The sequence below is a fragment of the Sorex fumeus genome, unplaced genomic scaffold (assembly GCF_029834395.1).
Source record: "Sorex fumeus unplaced genomic scaffold, SorFum_2.1 ptg000098l, whole genome shotgun sequence".
Classification (NCBI taxonomy): domain Eukaryota; kingdom Metazoa; phylum Chordata; class Mammalia; order Eulipotyphla; family Soricidae; genus Sorex; species Sorex fumeus.
Genome location: NW_026606155.1, coordinates 44,109,479 through 44,132,313, shown reverse-complemented (window position 1 = coordinate 44,132,313; position 22,835 = coordinate 44,109,479). Strand labels below are relative to the sequence as shown.

Below are 22,835 nucleotides of genomic sequence, written 5' to 3'. Positions count from 1 at the left end.
TTCATTGTGGCACCATTCATAATGGTTCAAATCTGACAACAACCCAAGTGCACAGTAAGAGCTGACTAGATAAAGAAACTGTGGTGCATATACACAAGAGAATACTACTTGGCCCGCTATTAAAAAAAAAAAGTTGAAATGCAGTTTGCTGCTATGTGATCTAGAGAATATCATGCTGAGTGAATTAGTCAGAGGAAGAGGGACAGACAGATTGATCTCTCGCACGTGTGGGATATAAACACTGTCACTGTCCTCCCTTTGTTCCTCAGTTCGCTCGAGCGGGCTCAGTAACGTCTCCATTTTGAGACTTGTTACTGTGTTTGGCATATTGAATACGTCACGGGTAGCTTGCCGGCTTTGCCTTGCAGGCGAGATACTCTGGGTAGCTTGCCGGGCTCTCCGAGAGGGGAGGAGGAATCGAACCTGGCTCAGGTGGGCTGGCTGCGCGCAAAGCAAACAATAAGGAAACAGGAGAAATGCTCAAGGGCAGTAGAAACAAGGAGCATAACTTGTCTCCTGTAGGAAGCAAGCCCTGTGGAGTGGGTGAGAACAAAGAAGTGGGATAGAACAAAGAAGGTAACCGGTTGTTATAAGGGTATATTGAAATCTGACTTTAAGATTATTATATAAAGTACTAAAGATTAAAACATACTGCTGTCTCTTTGGTTAAAAGAAAAGCAGGGAACACTAAGACATTGGTGGAGAGAAGGGGTCACTCTGAAAGAGGAGAAGGTACTAAACGGTGGTAAAGTGACATGTATGATACCCTAACAGTAACAGCATTGTAAACCACAGAGTCTAAAAGAAAAGAAAAAATACTAAGTTCCCTGCCACAGAGACAGGCTGGGGGGGGGGGGGGGGGGAGGAGAGGGAAACTGGGGACATCGGTGGAGGAAAGTGGGCATATAAAGTGTTGGAACACTATATGCTTGAAACTGAGTCATGAGTATTTTGTGATTCCTGATGACTCAATAAAAAATTAAAACATAAAAATAGAGATCCCAAGAAGGCAACCGTTTCTATTTGTATAATGATTTTTTTTATGGAGGAATCTGGGTTGTTTGGGTTCTATGTTCCCCTATGGCTTTGGGTTCGCATAATGGGAGTACCGTGTTTCACCAGCCCTGACTCATATCCCTGCCCTGCATCTTTACCCTTCCAGAATCAAGAGCATATGTAATTTTTAGTTTCTCTGTAAACATTTGCAACGAAAGAGGGGCACTTGTTATGGAAAGGTGGTCCCAGGCAGATTTATACTGATGCTCTCTACATTCCATCCTTTGGCCAGCCAGCACATGTTTGGATCTGTGTTCTTATAACATCCTTTCTTTTTCAATACACATAATTTTAAAGGAGTCCCCCCAAAATTTTATGTGGTCCTCTCATCTACAACCATCAATATACTTAACTTCCTAATCCCAAAATAGGCCTCCCAAAATTTTGCCTAGTTCTTGTATCTGACTCCAAATTCTTCATCTCAGGGAGATGATGCATGTTCCATCTGGTCAGTAATAGCTGCATCTTTTCATGTCCAGCTCACTCGTGGTAACTACTGTTTAATGAACATCCTCTAAGTACCATTGTATTTCATATATATTGTCACTGCCTTGTTTAATCTTCCCAATAATCTTAGGTGGCCAGTATTACAGGTTTTACAGTTGAATAATTTGGCTCATAGATTAAGTTCCTTGCCCAAGGTTTTACAGCTAGTATTGTAGAATCTCGATCAGAATTCAGATTAGACCAATTAGGAGAGTTTAAGTTTATTTTATAGTTAGTATTCTGGCTATACTGTCTAAATACATGATGTTCAGCTGTATGGAAAGAGATTTTAAGCTTTACCTCAGTTTTTCCTTTTATATCAGTGGTTGGGAGGTGGGAAGAGACAGCAAAAGTCTGATGATGTTCTTTCCAGAGGGTTTGGCTCAGGACGATGCTTGTCTTGACAGAAATCTAAATGTCAGCTTCTTTCTTTTTTAAGGTGAATCAGTAACTGAAAAACAAGTCAAAAAATAGAAAGTATTTGTTTGACTTAACTTCACACAAAGTGAGTAAAATAATCCTGTGTTTCCAACATAGTATCCTTTTATAAGCAGATGATCCTTACTCAGAAAGCAGAAGTCTTCAGTGTACTACAGAGCATGCAGCTCCATTGAAATGAGGTGTCATTTGTTTTCAGGTCAGTTTATATGTAGTTGCTGGTGCAAGAGTCAAACCATGAGACTTCCAGGAGGAAATACCTAGTCATAATGCAAGTATACTCATGTAAAAGCTTTAACAAAACTGTGCTTTAAAATTCCTAACTTCCTGCCCTGGAGGAATCACACAGTGGCTTGGGTCTCGTGATTTGCAAGTGTATGGCCATAAATTCAAAATCAGGGTGTCATACCTGTGCTGAGAATGATGCCTGCAGCTCTACTTTTGAGCCTGGCATTTCTGCTGTCCACGGTCAGGCATCACCCAGAGGCCAGGTATGTGTGAGTACCACACAAAGGCTTGCAGCCCCTGTGAGCACCATAGCTGAGAAGATGTAAAAGCTTCCCGCTCCCAAGAAGCGAGCACACCTGTGAGCACTGCAGCCTCGACCTTTGAGCACCACAACTGTCTGTCATTTGTTGCACAGCTCTCGGTGAACAGTGTGCCATCCGTGGTGAGCTCCATAGCTAAACATGGGTGAGTGTGGGATGAGGACAGAGAATTTCAAACGTGAGTTTAAATGTATTTTGGAGTGTGATTGAACAAAATCTCGCAATACACAGGGCTTACCCCTGTCTCTGTGCTCAGGGATCTCTCCTGGTAGTGCTTGGGGACTATATAAGGTCTTGGAGATCAAGCCAAGATCAGCCTTAATCCCTGTTCTATCTCTTTGGCCCAAACATTTACTTTTTAAAGTAAAAAAGAAAATTTTAGTGTTAAATGCTATCCTTGTATAATTGAAACCCAAGCACAAAATTTGTAAGTCTACAACTGTACTTCATGGTGTCTCACTAATAAAAATTAAAAAAAAAAAGCAAAAAGCTACTCCTTTAAAAAATTTTTATTTTAGGGATGTTGTTGTTACAATATTGTTAATGTTAGGGTTTCACACATACCACTTCCCAGCACCAAATCCTCTACCTGTCTCCACTGCTACCCTCCACCATTGTTAATGCCCCTGCCACCGCCGCCTCCATGGTATGCTCAAAGCTGTAGACCAGTTCTGGGGGTGGGAGGGGTGCAGGGGGACATGTTTTGCCTTTGGTTGTTTGTTACTCCCTCACCATAGTTCTTATGCCACATATGGAGAAAGATCTTTCTGTTTCTGTCACTCTCCTGGCTGACTTCACTCGGTATGATACTCGCCAGATCCATCCACATAATGACAAATTACATGATTTCATCTTCTCTTATAGCCAAGTGGTTTGTGTGTGTATGTGTGTGTGTGTGTATGTGTGTGTGTGGGTGGGTGGGTGTGTGTATGTGTAAGTATACACACAGTGGTTTCTTTATTCAATCATCTGTTCTTGGACACTGGGTTGTTTCCAGATTTGGGCTATTGTGAATAGTGCTGCAATAGACATGGGAGTAAAAAATGTCTTTTTTGAAGAGAGCTTTTGGACCCTTATGGTAGATGCCAAGAAGTGAACTTGCTAGATGCTCAGTCAATTCTTAGGTTTTTGAGAAGTATTCATATTGCTTTCCAAAGAGATTAAACCAGTCAACATTCCCACCAGCAGTAAATGAGGAATGTCAATGGAGTTGAGGTTAAGAAGCCCTTTTCCCCCACATACCTGAGAACACTGGTTCACAGTGTGTCTGACTCAAGGGTGTTGGCTGAGAGCTCATTGTTGTCTTGATTTGCATTTTTCATATACATATTGGCCATCTGGATGTCTTCCTTGAAGAAGTTTCCTAATGAGTGCCTATTGGACATCCAAGAGGTTGAAAATTTTGTCTTTGAGGTAAAGCCAGATTTGTAGATTTAGAACTCAAATGATGACCATTGCTTTAAAAATGCTTTTTTAAAATTTAGTTTATGATATTACAAAAAAAAAGTCACTGGACCATAAAAAGTAGCCTCTATGACTCTAGGAGGAAACTGCAGAATATTAGGTTTTGACAAGGGATCATTTCCCCTTGTCAACTTCTGACAATGTCTGGAGGTATTTGGAATTGTCATAATTGAGATTGGGGTGAGCAGTGATATTCCTGACTGGAAGTGGGTAAAGAACAGGGAGATGCGAGCATCCTACCATATACAGTTGCTCATCCACCATAGCATATTTGACTCAAAATGTCAATGGAGTTGAGGTTAAGAAGCCCTTTTATACAGTCTTCCTTGTGTTTGCCACATTTGCTGTATGTGTGTGTAAACCAACCAGCCAAAATTTAGTAAGCATCGACTATGAGCTTGCCATTGGAGGTCCAAAATATGTCTTTATAAGTATATTCTGTATAATAGTGCTAGTGACCCTGCTTAGATCTGTTTGAGCTGAGGAGAGAGAGAGAGAAGAAAAATGGCAGTTCAGGCCCAGAGAGAAAGTATCGTGGGTAAGGCTTTATGTTTGGCCAACACACATTCAATCTCCAGAACCATATATGGTTTCCAGAGCACTGGCCAGCTGTACCTCTCTCCTGCACCCCAAAAGAAGGAAAAATGACAATTATAAGTAAGCTACTGAGCTAATGGTTAATTTAGAGATAGTGCTTTGAATTAATTGGCAAAAGTAGTCACTTGGTAACCAGTATACTTATGAGGAAATAAAGAATTAATAATTATGTAGGTTTAAAATTCAAGGTTTGGGGGACCGATAGCTTAATATTTATAAATTGGGTATTAATAAAGATGACAGGATGAAGATTGGTCACCATTAAAATAAAATGTTCCGACATGGTTTGTTCTTCATAGATAATCTATCCAAAGATCATTGGCCAGAAAAAGTTGTCTCTGGAGTAATGTCACCTCCTGGGACAGAGTTAAGACTTTGCTTAGGACAGAATAAGTAGCCAGTGACTCAGAGGCTAATTTCTGCCATTCCAATTGGTATAAATTTAGTCTAATTCCTTCCCCTAGGACTGTCCAATTTAAGATTAAATTTTATACTGAAGCATAGTAGAGATAGGGTTATTTTGCTGTTTCAGTGGATCTTTTAATCAGCTTTAATGCAGTCCTGGGTAAAGTAAAAACTTAATCCTATCTCCCTTTAGGGCTTTTGCAGTTTGCCATCTCAAAGCAGAAAAGGCAGCAATGAAGCAGTCCTGCTTCTTTCAGTCTCTGGTTTTATTAGATTTCTTTCAGTAATTCTCTTCCAGACTTTTTTTTTTTGAAACTGCATTATTTGAACTATAAAATAAATAAAATTTTTACTCAAGTGAAATTTTAAGATTATTTTAGTGGAGCTCTGGATACATCCCAAACCTCAAGCAATCCCTTTTTCTGGTTTATTTTTCTAATCCTAGAAAGTAGGCCAAAAGAAATGTTTGTCCTTAATTAGTAGTTTAGAATTGTAGGAGTCACTCAGTTTTGAAGTGTAGATTTAAATAAGAGGAGTTATACTGGGATAAATATCATTTTAGGGTTTGAATTTATAAAAATGCACTTAATCAGAGATAATAGCTTCATAGCAGAGATATAACTGGAGTTTCAGAAAATATCAATTGATAGGGGAAAATTTGCAGTGAAATAAAATGAATGACAAATTTTGAGCTCTGTTTCTCAAGTGTTATACTTAGGGGCCTTCACAGTTTGGGCAGGGGAGAAGGGGAGGAAGGGGAAGTACTTCATTGCTAAATAAGTTTTAGAAAAATTTTAGTAGTTGCTATAGGAGTTCAGAGCTTGTAACTTGTTACAATTTTTAAAGAGTGAATCTAAAAACAAAGAGTCTATGCATGTGTTTTCCCTAAATCCCTAGATTACTTATTTTTGTGTATTTTTCCAAGAAAATATTCTGAGTAGACATATTTGACCTGTTTTAAGTATTTGTACCTTTGAAGTCGTGGGAACTCTTCCCTTCCATCCTCATTATAGCGATAATAATAAATTTGTTGCTTATCCCTAATTTTATACAATTGAGATGGTTTTCTCATGTATACAAGGAGGGTATTGCACCTAACTCTCTGTTCACTACCTGCGTTCTACTAAGTAAAATGTGGTTTCAAACACAATTGCCTTTCAGAAACACCTTAAGGGATTTTGAACAAAATTTTTTGCCTGCTGGCCCCGAAGCTTCTGTTTGAGCAGCTGTACAGCGACCCCCTCAGGATTCTGTATTTACCATCGACACCCAGCCCTCTGCTACAGAAAGACTAAGATCTTTCTGTCAGTACTTTGCAACTTTTGGATTGGGTCTGCATTTGTAGATAGTGGACTGGGCTCAGGGTGCAATTGTGGCTATAAAGCACTTGGGCTGGCTAGCTCTCCAGTCCTGGAGATAGCTGGGGGCACTGCCCTCCAGACCCCACAATGGGACGTACTGGCTGCGCCAGAAGTGGCATGAGACAAGTGTGGCATTGTCGTGCAGTGACCTCTGAGGGCCATACCCAGTTGTTGCACTGGCATAGATGGTTGTGATGCTCACCGGGGGTCCACCCACTGGTTTTGGTGTCCTGCAGAACACATACTTGTGGTGGCCCTACTGGCCACCAATGGTAGTGTCAGGGGTAGAATGGGCCACCACATACCTGCAGCTGCTCAACATCTGCCTTGTTCTTGCTGTAAGAAAAGCAAAGTATTCCCATAGGGGCTGTGGTAATCTTTGAAGAATCTGTCATATTGCAACTGTCATTTATTGGGACCAGGAAGTAGCTCAGCAGCTGGAGGGCAGAGTAGGGGGTGACTGGGGGTGTGTTGGGGATATAACAGTACCACTTGTTTCACTTATTGGATTTTTGTTAAAGGTGTTTTATTCATACTTTCTAAAGAAATGCTAGTTTTATATACTCTTTACCATCTAAGTATATATACTCTCTCATCTGCCAATAACAATCAGACATTTAACCAATAGAGTAAGATTGTATCTCTGGTGCTTTGATTTATGTGAGCCTCATAATAGTTTTTATTTTTTTAATTAAAAAATCTACGTAATGAAATAATTACTAATGGTTTGAGAAGCAACTAGTCTTAGCTCGTTGAATAGTACTACACTAGCACTCGTACATAGATGTGTATGTGTGTGGTGCCAGGGACCAAGTCTAGGGTCCCACACATGCAATTTGGAACGTGCTCTACTACAGAGCCATATCCCTGACCCTCACAATAATATATGAAGCACTAACCAGTCATACTTGGAAATATGTAGAAATAATAAGTGTATTTATTTCTATGTATTGACTGGTTAGTGAAATAACAAAAAAAATAAATGGGTTTGCACTGATCCATTAGAAAATTAGGAAAAGGATAGCAGCTTTGTTTTTTTTTTCAAAAAGGAAAACATTGTTAGAGGGTCTTACCAACCATGGCGCGTGTCTGAGAGATTCATTAAAGGGAATCCTCTGGACACTTGTGCTGTCTAGAGATCACAGTGCCTATGGGCAGAGCTCCGTTGGGGCTGTAAAAGCCAAGCCACCACAGTTGAAGAAGGAATGTAATACAAGAGAAAACCAATGCTTTACATTTGAAAGTAAGAGATAATTTTGAGCGTGTGGTTATTGCTGATTTGTCATTTTATTTTCAAAATGAACTGGTTCTTCTGTGGAAACTCGTCAGAAGTAGGTCCCCTATCTTAATTCGGACTTCTCTTGATTTTTCTTTTACAGCTATGAAACCTGCGTAGTTGCACATTGGGTGCTTCTTTTGGGCTTGTGATGAGGAGCAGAGTTTGGCCCTTGAGTGCTCGGAACCAGAGGCCCTGCCGAGGACTCGGAGCCCAGCCCTGACCACTGGAGAGCCCACAACACGATGAACAAATTGAACTTCCATAACAACAGAGTCATGCAAGACCGCCGGAGTGTGTGTATTTTCCTTCCCAACGATGAATCTCTGAACATCATCATAAATGTGAGTATTTAAAAATGTGCAGCTGCTCAGTTCCCAGCTGTGGCCACTTTAAAGTGTGATTAGGGCAAAATTATTTCAGAAGGAGACAATTGATAATATAGCAGAATTGAGGTGTTAAAGTTGTCATCACAGGTATAAACTTTGAATTATGTCTTCATTGCAGCTAGCTGCCTTCAGCATTCTTTCACCTGGGAAAAAATTAAAGTAGTTTGATAATTGTACTATAGAGAAGTACAATGCTACTTTAGAACTCGTTACTGAAATACAAATTTTGTTGGTACAAAATATGAATTTGCTTTCAAATGCTTCTCAGTTGTCACCTATCTACATTAAATGCTAATAATTACTAGCTCTTTCATAGAGGTCTTGATTGTTCAGCCAATTTTAAAAATAGGCTGTGTGCTTCAGGACAAAGCCGTTTTGCTTGGGTTCATGAGTCAGAGTGAACTGACTCTGAACTCATTCATGAACTGAACTCATACATCATGACCAAATGGGATTCATCCCAGGGCTGCAAAGATGGCTCATTCAGGATGCACAGATAAATCAGTGTGATATACCACATGAGTAAAAGGAAAGACAAACCATATGATTATCTTCATAACAAAATTGGACTGAAGGAACATATCACAATATTTTAGAGGTCGTTCATATATAATGGAACCATAGCAACAGCATACTTAGTGGAAAGAAATGAAGACCTACCCTCTGCTGTCAGACACAGGACGAGGAGGTGCTCTTCAGCATATCATTGGAAGTCTTCGTTGTAGCAGTTAAACAATAAAGAGACATCAAAGAAAGTTTGATTGGTAAAGGATCACTATTAACAGATGACATGATATTGTACGTAGAAAATCTTAGAGACTTCATTAGAAAAAATATCCTAGTGGGGCTGGAGTGATAGCACAGCAGGTAGGGCATTTGCCTTGCACGCGGCCAACCCACGTTCGATTCCCAGCATCCTATGTGATCCCCGAAGCACCACTAGGAGTAATTCCTGATTGCAGAGCCAGGAGTAACCCCTGTGCATTGTTGGGTGTGACCCAAAAAGCCAAAAAAAAAAAAATCCTAGAAACAAATAAATTTGCACGGTAAAGTAGGAGCTAAAAAAAATCAATAAGGTAAAGGTAAAGGCCCTCCAGTTGTTCATCGATTTGCTCGAGCGGGCCCAGTAAAGTCTCCATTGGACACTTTGTTGTTATTGTGTTTGGCATATCGAATATGTCACGGGGAGCTTGCCAGGCTCTGCCGGCGGGCGAGATACTCTCGGTAGCTTACCGGGCTCTCCGAGAGGGGCGGAGGAATCAAACTCGGGTCGGCCATGTTGGCTGCGTGCAAGGCAAACACCCTACCGCTGTGCTATCGCTCCAGCCCCAAGAAAAGGCCTACAGCACCCGGTATTCTCAGGCGGTCTCCCATCCAAGTACTAACCAGGCCCGACCCTGCTTAGCTTCCGAGATCAGACGAGATTGGGCGTGTTCAGGGTGGTATGGCCGCTTCGGCAGCACATATACTAAAAAAAAAATCAATAAACGGAAAAAATCTATTGCATCCTTATATGCTAGCAGTAATATTGAAGAGAAGGAAATAGAAATTATTATCTCATTTATGATTGTATCAAAAACACTAAAATCAGAGCTTCTTTGGAAAATGGTAGGGAAATGTCTCGAAAGGTTAAGACTAGGGGGCTGAGCAATAGTATAGCACATAGGGCTCTTGCTTTGCATGCCACCAACCTGGGTTTGATGCCTGGTAACCCATATGGTCCCTGAACCCCACCAGGAGTGATCCCAGAACTCAGGATTAAGTCCTGAGTACCACTGGGTGTGGCCCCCAAGCAACAAACAAAAATTAAGACTAGTGTTTCTTTTTTTTTTAAATACTTCTGGGCATCTCCCCCCAAATATAAAAAACTTTCATTCAGAAGGACACTTGTTTCATTGCATCATCATTTACGGTAAGTGACATCTGGAAATGATCCAAGAGTCCAGAATAGATAGTTAAGAGGTTAAAGAAATTTTATCAGTGAAATTTTCATAGATGTGTTTGTATTTATGTACAGACCTAAAAGAGATATAAAACCTTAGTGAGATCAGGTGGGTAAACGGAAAAACCAGTCTAACTTCATGAAGACTATTAAGCACCAAGTATGATTTTCAGAGAAATTAGCTTGCAATGGAATTTCAGCTGAAGAAAATAATTTTGGTGAGAGCACACTGGAGGAGAGTCGATTCATCCTTGTAGATCAGTAATTTTTTTTTTTTCTTTTTGGTCACAGCCAGCAATGCTCAGGGTTTACTCCTGGCTCTGTACTACTCAGGAATTAATCCTGGTGGTGCTTAGGGGGACCATATGGGATGCCAGGGATTGAAGCTGGGTTGGCTGCATGCAAGGCATAAGCCCAACCGGCTGTACTACTGCTTGGCCCCAAGTCAGTGATTTTAAAAACTTGACCATACATTAGAATTATTTAGGGAGATTGTTGAATACTCAGATTATTGGACTGCACTCTTTGGAGATGTTCATACAGTTTGTTTAAGGTAGAAGAACATAGGAATAGGCATTTAACAAGATCTTTAAACAAGTGCTATAGATTCTTTAAAAATCTTAGACCACACAGGGCCAGACCAGTAAATCAGCACCATCTAGTTTCTTTTATGCCACCATTTCCTGGGTGTGATATTTGGCTTTGTATCCTTTGACCTATGCTTTGAACAATGTGCGAAACATAGTAAATATTGGCTGTTCTTACTTTAATAATGTAGTTATCATCATTACAGAGAAATTTTGTAAGATTCTTTTTATGTTTGACTCTATCGGTACTAGTTTTGTGACCTTTCAACCAGTTACTTAATCACCTTCACTTATAAAATCAATTTGCCAAAGGCATGGCCCCAAAACAAGCAAAAAGAAAACCAAGTTGCCCACTACCTTGGACACAGTAGGTCTTCAGTTTATATTAGCTCTCATTATGAAGAATAACAGCAATAAAAAAGCAGAAATGGGAGTGGAAAGGCTTATATATGTGAGTAGACTTAACACACACATATTTGAATTCAAATCCCATGACTGAATGGCTTTTGGAAAATTAATTATGCCACCCCTGCCTCAGCAGTTACGCCTATAAAAACAGATGAAATACCCGTGCTTCAGGATGATCATGAGAATTAAGGGTTGGCCCATTAGCATATTCCTTGTCTGCTGTATAATAGCTGCTATATTATTTCAATTCCTCCTAGTCAAAGATTAGTTCCAGACTCCCAGACTTTATGTCTTTTGCAAACCTAGTACAAAAATCTCTACAGGATGGTCAGGATTATGGTCACAGACTGGTAAAGCAGTATATCATCATGATTAAAGAGGGATTTAGAGTCCCAGGGGCCTAGGTAGAAATATGTCGTTCTCGACTCATTCTGCAGTCTTAGAAACTTGGGGCATGGGGTTTCTTCAATTTCGTTATCTTTAAGGTACAGTTAACCTTGCTCCCCTCACCAAGACAGCTTAAGAATGTAAAGATACAGCCTACATAAAGCATATATTACAGTGCCTTGCAGCTGAAACTGCTCAGTAGTGAACATTCATCAGAGGAATGCTTATTTTAATCTCTCTACACTGTTTGCTCCTTCCATTAGGGTGCTCTGTTAATGAAAGTCAATGGAGAGCCTGAATCCCATGTAGACTTGTAAGATTTTCTATTCCCAAATCAGGTAGACTCCTTTGCCACGTCCCAGATTCCTCTCTGCTAGGTAGTTGGACTAAAAGAGGGTACAGGGGACTGGTTGAGTAATATATTCTGACTCTTTTTAATATGTGAATTTTGTCTAAATAAACAACTGCAAACCAAAAATCAATAAATAAAACATTTCACAGAGTGTATTTTCAAATAATACCTTCATACTTATTCTTAATACCTCATATGGTACAGAACCTTTATAAAGTTTCCCTTGCTTCTAAAGATTAACATTTTTTCAGAATCAGCGAAATTATAGCCTCATATGCATATTTTATAAATTTCAATCTTATTTTCACGACAGATAAGTCTCCTGAGATACAACTATAATTAATTACAGCTTTTAAACGCAAATATTGCATTTACTTGATAACTGTTAATGAGCTTTTCCAGTGGGCTCAACATACTTTTTTTAACTAGCAGAATAATATTACTTATGTGGAATGCATGAAAAAAAATGTACAGTACTTTTTAAGCCACAGTTTTACAGAGTTGCAGTATAATATATTTTATACATTATTTGTACATTCGCTGTTTTTAGTTAATAGTTACTCCAGGTGCTTTGTATATTACTTTTTTGTTTGTTTTTGTTTTGGTTGGGTGCTCAGGGTTTGTTTACTCCTGGCTTTGTGCTCAAGGATCAATCCTTGAACCCAATGGCTCAGTGGATAATATGGGGTGTCTGGGTATCAAACCCAGGTCAGCCATGTGCAAGGCAAGTGCCCTACCCATTGTACTGTCTCTCCAACCACCAGATGTGGTAATTTTAACAATATAGTCAAAACTAAGGACTAAAGATGCTCTAGATTTGTGTTTCTCAGTCTTTTCTCAGCTGTGGCCCTCTTCCCACCTTTTATCCTTTGTGAGGCCTTTCTGTCCTAGTAATTGGTTCCTCACCTGGGTGCTTTGTTGCTCCGTTTATAGTTATCACCCATGCCTTCCTTGGAATCTCAAGAGGGCCTATAGAAGGCCATGTGGCCCTTGGCTGTGAACCCCTGCTGTAGATAAATAAGACATTTTAAATCTCAAAATTGTAGTATATAAGTTAATTTCATGCTGTTTGATACTTTTTTTTTATTGGTTTATCATTCTTTTTACTGAAGCCTCTTTGTCAACTAGAATTATGATGATATATGTTACTCAAAAAATCCCAAGTCTCTCAAATAATGGTGATAAATAGTGGTCACATATTGGTAAATGTTTTTTCCCAATAGTATTGGTGGGGTAGCACTCATGCACTTTCCCCAAATTCCTGATTTTATAAAGGGCGTGTTTATAAAATGATATACTCTTTAAGTCTGTAAACATAAAGACAGAATGATAGTGCCATGATGCATATATTTTAACATACATGTGAAAATGTCCATTTTTACATACATAAACTTTAATAGACAGGTGTACCTTACTGCCTTTGTAACTACTTGCAACATGACTTTATGCATTTTCAGCCTTATTTTTCATTTCTGTAAGTTGAAGAAATTAACTTGGAAGATCTCTTAAAGTCAAAGTCAACTCTAAAACATGTTAATGATTCTGAAGTTAACATGGCAAACTCATCAGAATTACTGTTCCACCAAACACTTTATTCGACATTTGAGAAATCATTAAAACTGATTTTTAATCATTCATTGTATGTAATTCAAAAATAACATTCCCAGGTCATAGAGATAGTACAGCAGGCAGTGTACTTTCCTTGCATAGGTTTGATCCCTGGTATCCCATATGGTCCCCTGAGCACCGACAGAAGTGATTCCTTAGTATTCATTCATTGCGTAATAAAATGAGCATTTTACTTAGACCAAGAGAAAAACTTTGCCAGATCAGCGTTTTTGATGATTTGCATTGGCTATTTGGGTTACCTTCTGAGTTATTTTGTTTTCACCAGTTTTAGCATAAGATTTTTTTTCCTCATGTATCATACGCTTTATGAAACTTGTAAAAGATGCATTGGCTCTTCCATATTGTAAAAAATGTATTTTATCATTGCTATTTAAACCTTACTGTAAGTAAAGTGATAAGCCAATGGTTGGTACTGTTGGCTTGTCCTTTCAGGGAGTATATTAACAATAGTAAATGATTTAATTGTGGCTCACTATATAAACTTGGTTGAATTATCTCAAGTTATGCTTTTTTAATTTCTACAGGTTAAAATTCTGTGTCACCAGTTGCTGGTTCAAGTGTGTGATCTACTCAGGCTAAAGGACTGTCACCTATTTGGACTAAGTGTTATACAAAGTAAGATTTATTACCATTTCATAATTTAGCCAGAATATTGCAGTGATGTATTATATCTATAATTTATTTGACTTATTTAAATTTGTGATTGTCAGAATGAATCCATAAGCATTTTCAGTATAGTATTTATCTTTAAATATCAACTGTTATACATTTCTTACAAGATTTAAAATTTTAGGTCATGTATTCAGTACAGTTTGAACTAAACACTTGATTTTTTTTTTTTTTTTTTTTTTTTTGCTTTTTGGGTCACACCCGGCGATGCACAGGGGTTACTCCTGGCTCTGTGCTCAGGAATTACCCCTGGCGGTACTCAGGGGACCATATGGGATGCTGGGAATCAAACCCGGGTCGGCCCGGGTCGGCCGCATGCAAGGCCTTACCAGCTATGCTGTTGCTCCAGTCCCTTGAGTCTTCTTTAGTCAATTGAATTTTATGTATTTTTACCCTTTTCATTTTAAAGAACCGAACATAATTTTTGTTTCCTTATATCTAGGTAAGAGCTGGACCTGTTAAGAAATTATCTTGGATGTTTTTGTAATTTAATTTGTTGTATAATTTTTGACATTTAAAATAAATGTTGATGTAATAAAACTAGTTTTTCTCTGTTTACATGCTCTTGTCCTTAATCATATGGTATAAAAGTGATCTGTTAATCTACTCTATTTTCTGTTTTCACTTCTTCACTCTTTTTAATCAGACAGGATGACTTAAAAATACAGGAGTGTGTTCTCCTATGTAACTTATTTAGAGATTTTTAAGCAGAAGACTTTATATAAACTTTCTACTCTTTATAGCATCTTAATTAGAATTAAGCTCACATAATTTTTCTTCATTTTATGGTATGGGTAAGAGTCATGGGGCAGGAGCTGGGGGAGGGGAAGGGTGTTCACCTATTGAGGTACCAGGACTCTCACTCAGCTCTGTGTGGTGGTGTTGGAACTCAAGTAGAGGACTTCTCCCGGGCAGGACAGGCGCTCTACCACTGTACCACACACATGCCCAGGCTATCTATAATCATTTCTAAGTTTTTCTTCTTTCAAGTCATATTTTTTTTAATTAACTATTTTCCTACATAACAGAAACATTTCATATTTTTGCCAGAAGACTTTTATTTTAAAAATAGTTTTATATTTTATACTGGAATTATATCTTTGCCCAATTTTCCAAGAGGACTTATTTGAAAATATAGTTTTATATTTTATTCTTGGATAGGGGTTAGTTGTCTTTTACTGAAATAGGTTTTAAATGTAAAGGCTCTGATATCTTTAAAATTTGATTAGTTTCTTAAAATGCTTAGATCTGTACATTAGATCTGTATGGTTGAAATGTCTCTGTATGTATTATAATCAACTGATAAAACAAGGCCCTTCTCCAAAATGTGAACTGTTTTTAGTTGTTTTTTTTGGAGAGACTGGAGAGCCTGAAGCACACGAGGAACCCATGAATCATTCATTTGACCTTCTTCCTGTTTCTTCCTGGGGTAGTTAAAGTCATAAAAACACAAATGCTCAGCTCCATCCTAGTTTTAGTACGTACCTCAGTCATTCTTTAAAGGAGAAGTGTCTGAGAGAAATAAGATGCCCTATTGATTCTAAATTACTTTTTTCTATACTCAAACTGAATTATTATTACCACAGCCACAGCCTGACTGTTGGTCTTTGTTGTTCAGCAAGTCAGTCTAATAAAACCAGTTTACAGCTTCCTTAGGTTTCAAAATAGGGGTTTTAAGATGTCCTTTTTAATAGAGAGATTGTAGTGTGGTGAAAGAACATTGGAACAGGAATCAGATGACCTGGTTTTAATTCTAGTTCTACCACAAACTAGCTGTGTGGCTTTAGACTTGTCACTTCTCTCAGATTTACTTTTATTACATGTCAAATGGAAATTATTGTTCCACCTGCTCTGCAGAACCGATGTTTGCTTGAGTATATTTTGAATGTAAAGTCCTGGTCAGACCATCGCATGGTAGAGAAACAGTGGTCATTTAAACACACACATGTACTGTTAGAGTGAACCATCTCAGTTGCACTCACTAAGTTGTTTCTTCAGACAAACACTCTAACCAAATGCAATCAAATTCCACGGGAAGATTGTCTGGTCTTGTCTGTTGCATGTTTAATTAACATACAGGAGATGGAAGCTAGTTTTAGTTTATCTGATAAGTGGATTAAAGTAGCCATTCCCCCCTCCCCCCCTCTTTTTTTTCCTCTTTGTTCTTTTTGTTTGTGCAACCTCTTTGTTGCTCCTTTCTTTCAAAGTGCTTGACTTAGTGTACCATTAAAAGTGAAAATAGTAGCATTACCCTTTTCATTCTCTCACAGTGTTCCAGGAAAAACCCTGGTATTCTTAAGAAGTGACAGTGAGCTTGAGTAGGGGGGTGGGGGGCAGAGGTGGGAGGGAGAGGGGGCAAGCTAGTTTATATTTAAGACAATTTTATTAGAAATTTGTGAGGGGAGAGAAAGCGAAGAATATATGTTCATGAGAAAACACAAGCTTCTCCAGAGTGGGGAAAAAACATGTTGAAGGGAGAACTCGGACTTGAAAGAGCTAGCTGAGCATGTTTTCTTGAGTATACTCACCTCCTTTTACCTCTTTAAAAATGAATACTTTTCATTTGGGATGGGGATTCTTCAGGCCACATCTCAGGGTACTTAGGGCTTACCCTGGCTCTGTGCTTAGGGATCACTGCTGGTGATGCTCTAACGCAGATTGAATCAGGGCATTCACATGCAAGCATGTGCCTTAACTGCTGTACTCTGTCTCCAACCCCCCCCTCCCCATGAATACATAGAACTTTCTGTAAACATGTCTCCTTGGTGAGAATTAAAGAAAAAGAAATAAGAAAAAGATTTAAAATTTTGTACAAAATAGGATAACTAAGGCTTTATTCTTTCAAAAGATTCTTTCCTACAAAATGTTAATTTTTTAACTTTATTTTTCACCATCTTATTTACACACATCTAAATCACCTTTGCAAGTGTGTTTTAGCAGCCTTATGGCATTCATTGTTAAAGAATACCATTCGCTTGAAGAATATTTGGCATTCACTCTGTTTTGCATAAGATTCTTCTCTTCCCATGAGATCAATCCCAAAGACAGTGCAAATAATGGTTTGTCGTTTTGTCAGGCTGTGTTTTATGTAAAGACAGAGGAATGTTTTTAAAGACTGCTGTTCACAACCATGGAACAGGCTCGTAATTTGTAAATGGACTGTTCTCATCAATTCTTTTTCTAATTCCTTTTCTCATTTGTTTGTTTTGGGGCTCAGGGGCTACTCCCCAGTGGTTCTTGAGGGACTGTATGCTCTAGGGATTGAGCTGAGGAGGGATGGACACCTGCCAGCCAAGCACCTTCACCCCTGTTGCTATTTCTCCAGTCCCACTTCACTGTTTTCTAAATTTTCACATAACGATGAAAATGTGTTTCTGTCCTCTTTCAGTATTTTTCACCTGTGAAACAATCCTCTAGGAATTTATCTAAGACTAAGAAAAATCCACAGTGCTGAAAATTGAGTATACCCACATTGCTGGAAATTGATCCTAGAAGCTATGAAAAAGCAGGAGTTTTTTAAAAGTTTTTACTGTCACTGTCCTCCTATTGTTTATTGATTTACTCCAGTGGGCCCAGTAACATTGTGAGACTTGTTACTGTGTTTGTCATCCAATACATCACGGGTAGCTTGCCAGGCTTTGCCGTGTGGGCGAGATACTCTCAGTAGCTTGCTGGGCTCTCCTAGAGGGGCAGAGGAATCAAACTTGGGTTATCCATGTCGGCTGTGTGCAAGGCAAACGTGCTACCCTCTGTGCTATCCCTCTAGCCCTAAATATTAAATTTAAATAGCATAAAAGAAAAATAATTTACAAAGGATCTCTTTAGTGTCTCACTCACATGACCTTTTCGTTAGTATGTGAATTCAGAGTACATTAAAAAAAAAAACTCAGGATTTTAAAAAAAGATTTGTTGTAATTTCTTGTTCTTCCTTTCTCAGTTTTAACCTATCTTTCATTATCTTGTCCCTTTTTTTCAATGAATAGACAATGAACATGTGTATATGGAGTTGTCACAAAAGCTTTATAAGTATTGTCCAAAAGAGTGGAAGAAGGAGGCCAGCAAGGTACGCCAATACGAAGTCCCTTGGGTGAGATTACATTTATGAGCAAAATTATATCAATTTTGTAAAAACTTTAAGTCTATTATAGATTAGATAATACTTTTCATGATACATTACGGGAAAAATGATTTGTAAGCTCTAAAATGTCACATTAATGTGTGACATTTATATTTATATATAGTATATATATATTTATACTATAGCTCATAATATAAAATAATGGATTTTGACTATCTGGCTAAATTAATATTAATGATAACTTTTTATTAATAAAGACTGAAACAAATTGGTTCCTATCCTGCCTGTTTGCTGTCAAAGCTGATGTCATAGAAATTAAGTTATTTTTAAATCTTCTTTCATTATACTTCTTTCATTATGCTTTGCTAGTTTATTATACCAAATGCTTTCTTTAGTAAATGTCCCTTCCATTTACATGTGGAAGTATTTACTGGGAATTTATATAGTAGTTCCAGAATCACCCTAATAAGTTGGGATTGAATCCCCAGTATCTGAACCTAGATCATCCAATTTGTATTTCAGAATTTTCAGAATAAAGGGGAAGGCTACTTCAAAGCCAAACTACAAAGTAAGGATCATGAATGTCTAAATAAACAGCATATTAGAATTTGGTATGTGGAATGTCAGAGGAACAAGAGAACATTTGTAATGAGGAGCAAATGGTCACCACAGGGGACTGGGCTGAGAGAGGAGCAGGATCTCAGCTAGAAATTTCCACTGGCATTTATTTTTATCCTCCCTTATGTTGTCATTGGCATTACATTGAAGAAGTATCAGATACAATTCTAATTTTTTTGTAACTTTGCTTTTGCCAGCGGATGTATTCCACAACTGTAAACCCACTGCAGCTGCCACTGATTAGAAGCTCAGTATTAGTAGTTAAGAAGTGTCTTGTAAATAATAACTCAGTGCTTTTGAAAACCACTTTTGAAGTAACTAAAAACAGCTTGATTTTTATGTGTGTCTTTGTTTTAGGGTATTGACCAGTTTGGACCTCCTATGATCATCCATTTCCGTGTACAGTATTATGTAGAAAATGGCAGGCTGATCAGGTATGAGGAAGCTCCAGAGAGCGTCTAGAGTGTCAAAATTGTCATTTCCCCTTCACACACCTCTTTTTCTGATACGCCAAATTAAGTGTTCATGTTTATTGTTTGCCTTTATTCTTCATAAGGGTGAGAATTTAAAAAAAAACATTTTGCACATCTATGTACCCTTGAAATCACTATAATCAGAGGTACAGTAATCATTTAATATTTGTTGACAGATGAGTGAATGTTAGACTATTAGTGATACTATTAACACTATCATGGGAACCTGTACTTTCTATACTCCATATTTTCTTAGCACATCAGTCATCCAAAGGATGTTCAAAAAGGAGTTAGCACTTTTGCAGAGATGACAGAATTGGTTCTTTCCCATAGTGAGGCCAGGCAATGAGAACAGCAAGAATTCTTTCCTCAGTGTTTCTATAGCTTGGTCTTCTTTTCACCTTGGGGCTCTTGCAGTGGTTTGAATGCTAAAGTGATGCCAAATGGAGCAATCCTGTGAGAATCTTAGATGCAATATGGTCAGAGCAGGTCATTAATTCTTATTCTGGAAGTAGAAGGAAAGTACATGAATAATACTATGCTTCTGATACATACTCAGAAATGACTTTTTTTTTTTTTTTTAGTGAAACACCATGTACAGTTGTAGACTTACAAACTTTCGTGCTTGGGTTTCAGTTATACAATGATCAAGTACCCATCCCTCCACCAGTGCCCATTCTCCACCATCAATGAACCCAGTAGCCCTCCCACCCCCCAACCCACCACCCCATCCCACCTCTGTGGCAGGGCATTCCTTCTTGCTCTCTCTTTCCTTTTGGGTGTTGTGGTTTGCAATAGAGGTACTGAGTGGCCATCGTGTTTGGTCTATAGTCTACTTTCAGCACGCATCTCGCATCCCGAGCGAGTCCTCCAAACACCCTTTAGTTGGTGTTCCCTTCTCTTTCTGAGCTGCCTTTAAGCTGTGGAGTAGACCTCCTGGTACTTATCTCAACTATTCTTTGGTGTTCGTTTCCTATTCTGTTACTTTATGTTCCCCAGATGAGTGCAGTCTTTCTATGTCTCTCCCTCTCTTTCTGACTCATTTCACTTAGCATGATACTTTCCATGTAGAACCACTTGTTTGCAAACAAAAATGACTATTTTAAAGATTCAGATTATCATTTATGTAGGACAATTCTGTGCTGGAAAACTTTCAGATACGGTTTTGTTATTAGAAAATAACTAGAAAAGTAAGTTCTGTTTGACTTATTTTCAAATTTTGTGAAACCCCATGAAGAAATGTGACAAAGCCCATGAGACAAAGATACATTTACTGTGATTTCTTTTAGAAATGCTATTTGCTCTTAATATGTATATGAAGGACACATGCAAATTAAAAAAAATTATCCCATGAATAATTTTTAAGAGCCAGAGACACTTTGCTCAGTTTTAACTCAATTTAGCTAGTAAATATGAAATGTGCTAGGAAGAAGGGCAGATATTATTTAGGCAGTAATTAACCCCATGAGACTAATGAATGGTTAATTCATCCTATTCCCCAAGGAATAAACTAGTCCAAGTGCTCTGTGGTCAGCATTCTAACAAGAAGTATTCTGAAAAATATTCTGCCCCAAGGGAAAAAAATACTTAGCTTATTTTTAAACTCTGCATCCTTAAACGTGATCTTGGTTTAAAAAAGCCCAACGTTTGGGGTTTTTTTGGGGGGAGCATTATTTTTTTGGATGGCACACCCAACAATGCTCAGGGATTACTTCTGGCTCTGTGCTGGGGATCTGTGCTCAGGAATTACTCCTGAAGGGTTCTGGGACCAGATGGAGAGCAGGGATCAAACGTGGGTTGACCCCATGCAAGGCAAACACCCTAACTGCCATACTGTGGCTCCAGCCCTGAAGCCCATATGTTTTCATGTCATCAACTAATAAACTGTGTGTTACAAATAAAATTTTCAGTGAAATTGCAATGTGGTCACAAATAGACTCATTAAAATTTTTAGCTCAGTCACACATGCACATTTACACATACTTCCATCTCCCCCCCCCCCCCCCATTTTGGTCACAAAAGTTCTCTATTATCTTATAACTTTATATTTGGTCTGAATTGTACTGAGCACACTACTAAAATTCCTATCTGTGGAGAGTATTGTGATTACCATAACCATGTGCCTAAAAAAATCCATAAAATGATACTCGCTTAATTAAAATAAGTTTAGCAAAATCCTTTCCACTTCACTCAGATTTGGGAGGAGGGGATTGGGACCACAACCAGCTGTGCTTGAGGCTTACCCCTGGCTCTGCTCAGGGATCTAACCCAGGTTGGTCGAGTGCAAGGCAAGTGCCCTACTTGCTATACTATTGCTCCTGCGTCAGAACAACTTTTTAAAGTGTATTTGGACAGAAATATTTTAAAAGGGTTTAAGAAAATTTGTAATTTGCTCAACTGGAAAACAAAGCAGAAATAAAGCCAAGCAACATTGAAGTTCGAACGTTCCTCTTAGATTTACAAACATTAATCATGTGTGGGTGGCATTATTGTAGCGAAACTATTTTAATACAGACAAGAAATGCCTATACTTTTCACTCCTGAAGCGAGGTATTGTTGTTTTTTTTTTGTTGTTGTTGTTGGGGTTTTTTGCTTTGATGCTGGGAATCGAACCCAGGTCAGCCGCGTGCAAGGCAAACACCCTACCCTCTGTGCTATCTTTCCAGCTCCATGAAGCAAGGTATTTTACCTTACTGGAGTAGGATGTTCGCCACCCCTCCCGCTCCCCATTACTATGAATGAAAAAATTATTACAAATCTTAGAAAAATGAAACTTGTGCCGTCTTGGAAGTCCGACTTGGAATTTTGACTCCTTATTGGCATGGATGGATTAGCTGCCACCCCACTCCTCCCTCTTTGTTCAGGGAGTGGGGAGCGGGCTGGGCGGGAGGGGGGGGTGAGTGGGAGCTGAAACAGAAGTGCTCTTGTCTGCAGATGGGTAGCAGGATTCGGGTTCTGTTTACATGCCATTGGATTGTTCCATCAAAATGTGAATTCTGGTTTCTTTTATTTTCCTAGTGACAGAGCAGCAAGACACTATTATTACTGGCACCTGAGAAAACAAGTGCTCCATTCTCAGTGTGTTCTCCGAGAGGAGGCCTACTTCCTGCTGGCAGCCTTTGCCCTCCAGGCTGATCTTGGGAACTTCAAAAGGAACAAGCACTATGGAAAGTACTTTGAGCCAGAGGCTTACTTCCCACCTTGGGTAAGCACTGGCTTCAAAAGCTGAAATGTTTTCTCCGGCACATTTCTGACGCTTTCTGCTAAAACTCTTGTTACTTCTAGAAACGAGAACACAGCTGTTTTGTGGCCTGTAAAACCCTTCGTGAGACCCAAATATAAATTTTAACATGGAGAGCCTGGGATATATGATCCCCAATATACTCGGTGTGCTTGTAACTGAGTGGGGAGAAGGTTACTCTCTTTTCCTAAATATTAGGGAAATCGGCATTTCCTCAATTCTCTTTGGGCATTTATATGACTTTCATCTTATCCAGTCTTAGTTTCAGCAGCATTTTCTCCTGGGGAACAAAGAGATAAGAGAAAAAACAACTCACTAAGAAAAATGTGATCTCATTCACAGCTTTTCTCTTGCTGTGAAAACAAACGTAAGTGCCTGACTTTGACCACCATCTCCTTCAGCCCCTTAATTCTACAAGAAAACTTAGGCTA

The 22,835-nt window shown here is 38.7% G+C and overlaps 2 protein-coding genes and 1 pseudogene across 2 annotated transcripts in view; 1 reads left to right on the top strand and 2 right to left on the bottom strand.

Moving 5' to 3' along the window:
* Window positions 1-6,750, bottom strand: part of LOC130041622 (basic proline-rich protein-like) — a 40,527-nt gene extending 33,777 nt beyond the window's left edge. The window contains exon 1 of the mRNA XM_056133901.1: window positions 6,661-6,750. Coding sequence (XP_055989876.1) covers window positions 6,661-6,750 — 90 coding nt within the window. The remainder of the gene's footprint in view (window positions 1-6,660) is intronic.
* Window positions 1-22,835, top strand: part of FRMD6 (FERM domain containing 6) — an 82,107-nt gene that overhangs the window by 33,370 nt on the left and 25,902 nt on the right. Inside the window, exons 2-6 of the mRNA XM_056133664.1 lie at window positions 7,735-7,975; window positions 13,850-13,940; window positions 17,978-18,057; window positions 19,048-19,124; window positions 22,182-22,368. Coding sequence (XP_055989639.1) covers window positions 7,877-7,975; window positions 13,850-13,940; window positions 17,978-18,057; window positions 19,048-19,124; window positions 22,182-22,368 — 534 coding nt within the window. The 5' untranslated portion in view covers window positions 7,735-7,876. The remainder of the gene's footprint in view (window positions 1-7,734; window positions 7,976-13,849; window positions 13,941-17,977; window positions 18,058-19,047; window positions 19,125-22,181; window positions 22,369-22,835) is intronic.
* LOC130042093 (uncharacterized) lies at window positions 9,358-9,476 on the bottom strand (annotated as a pseudogene).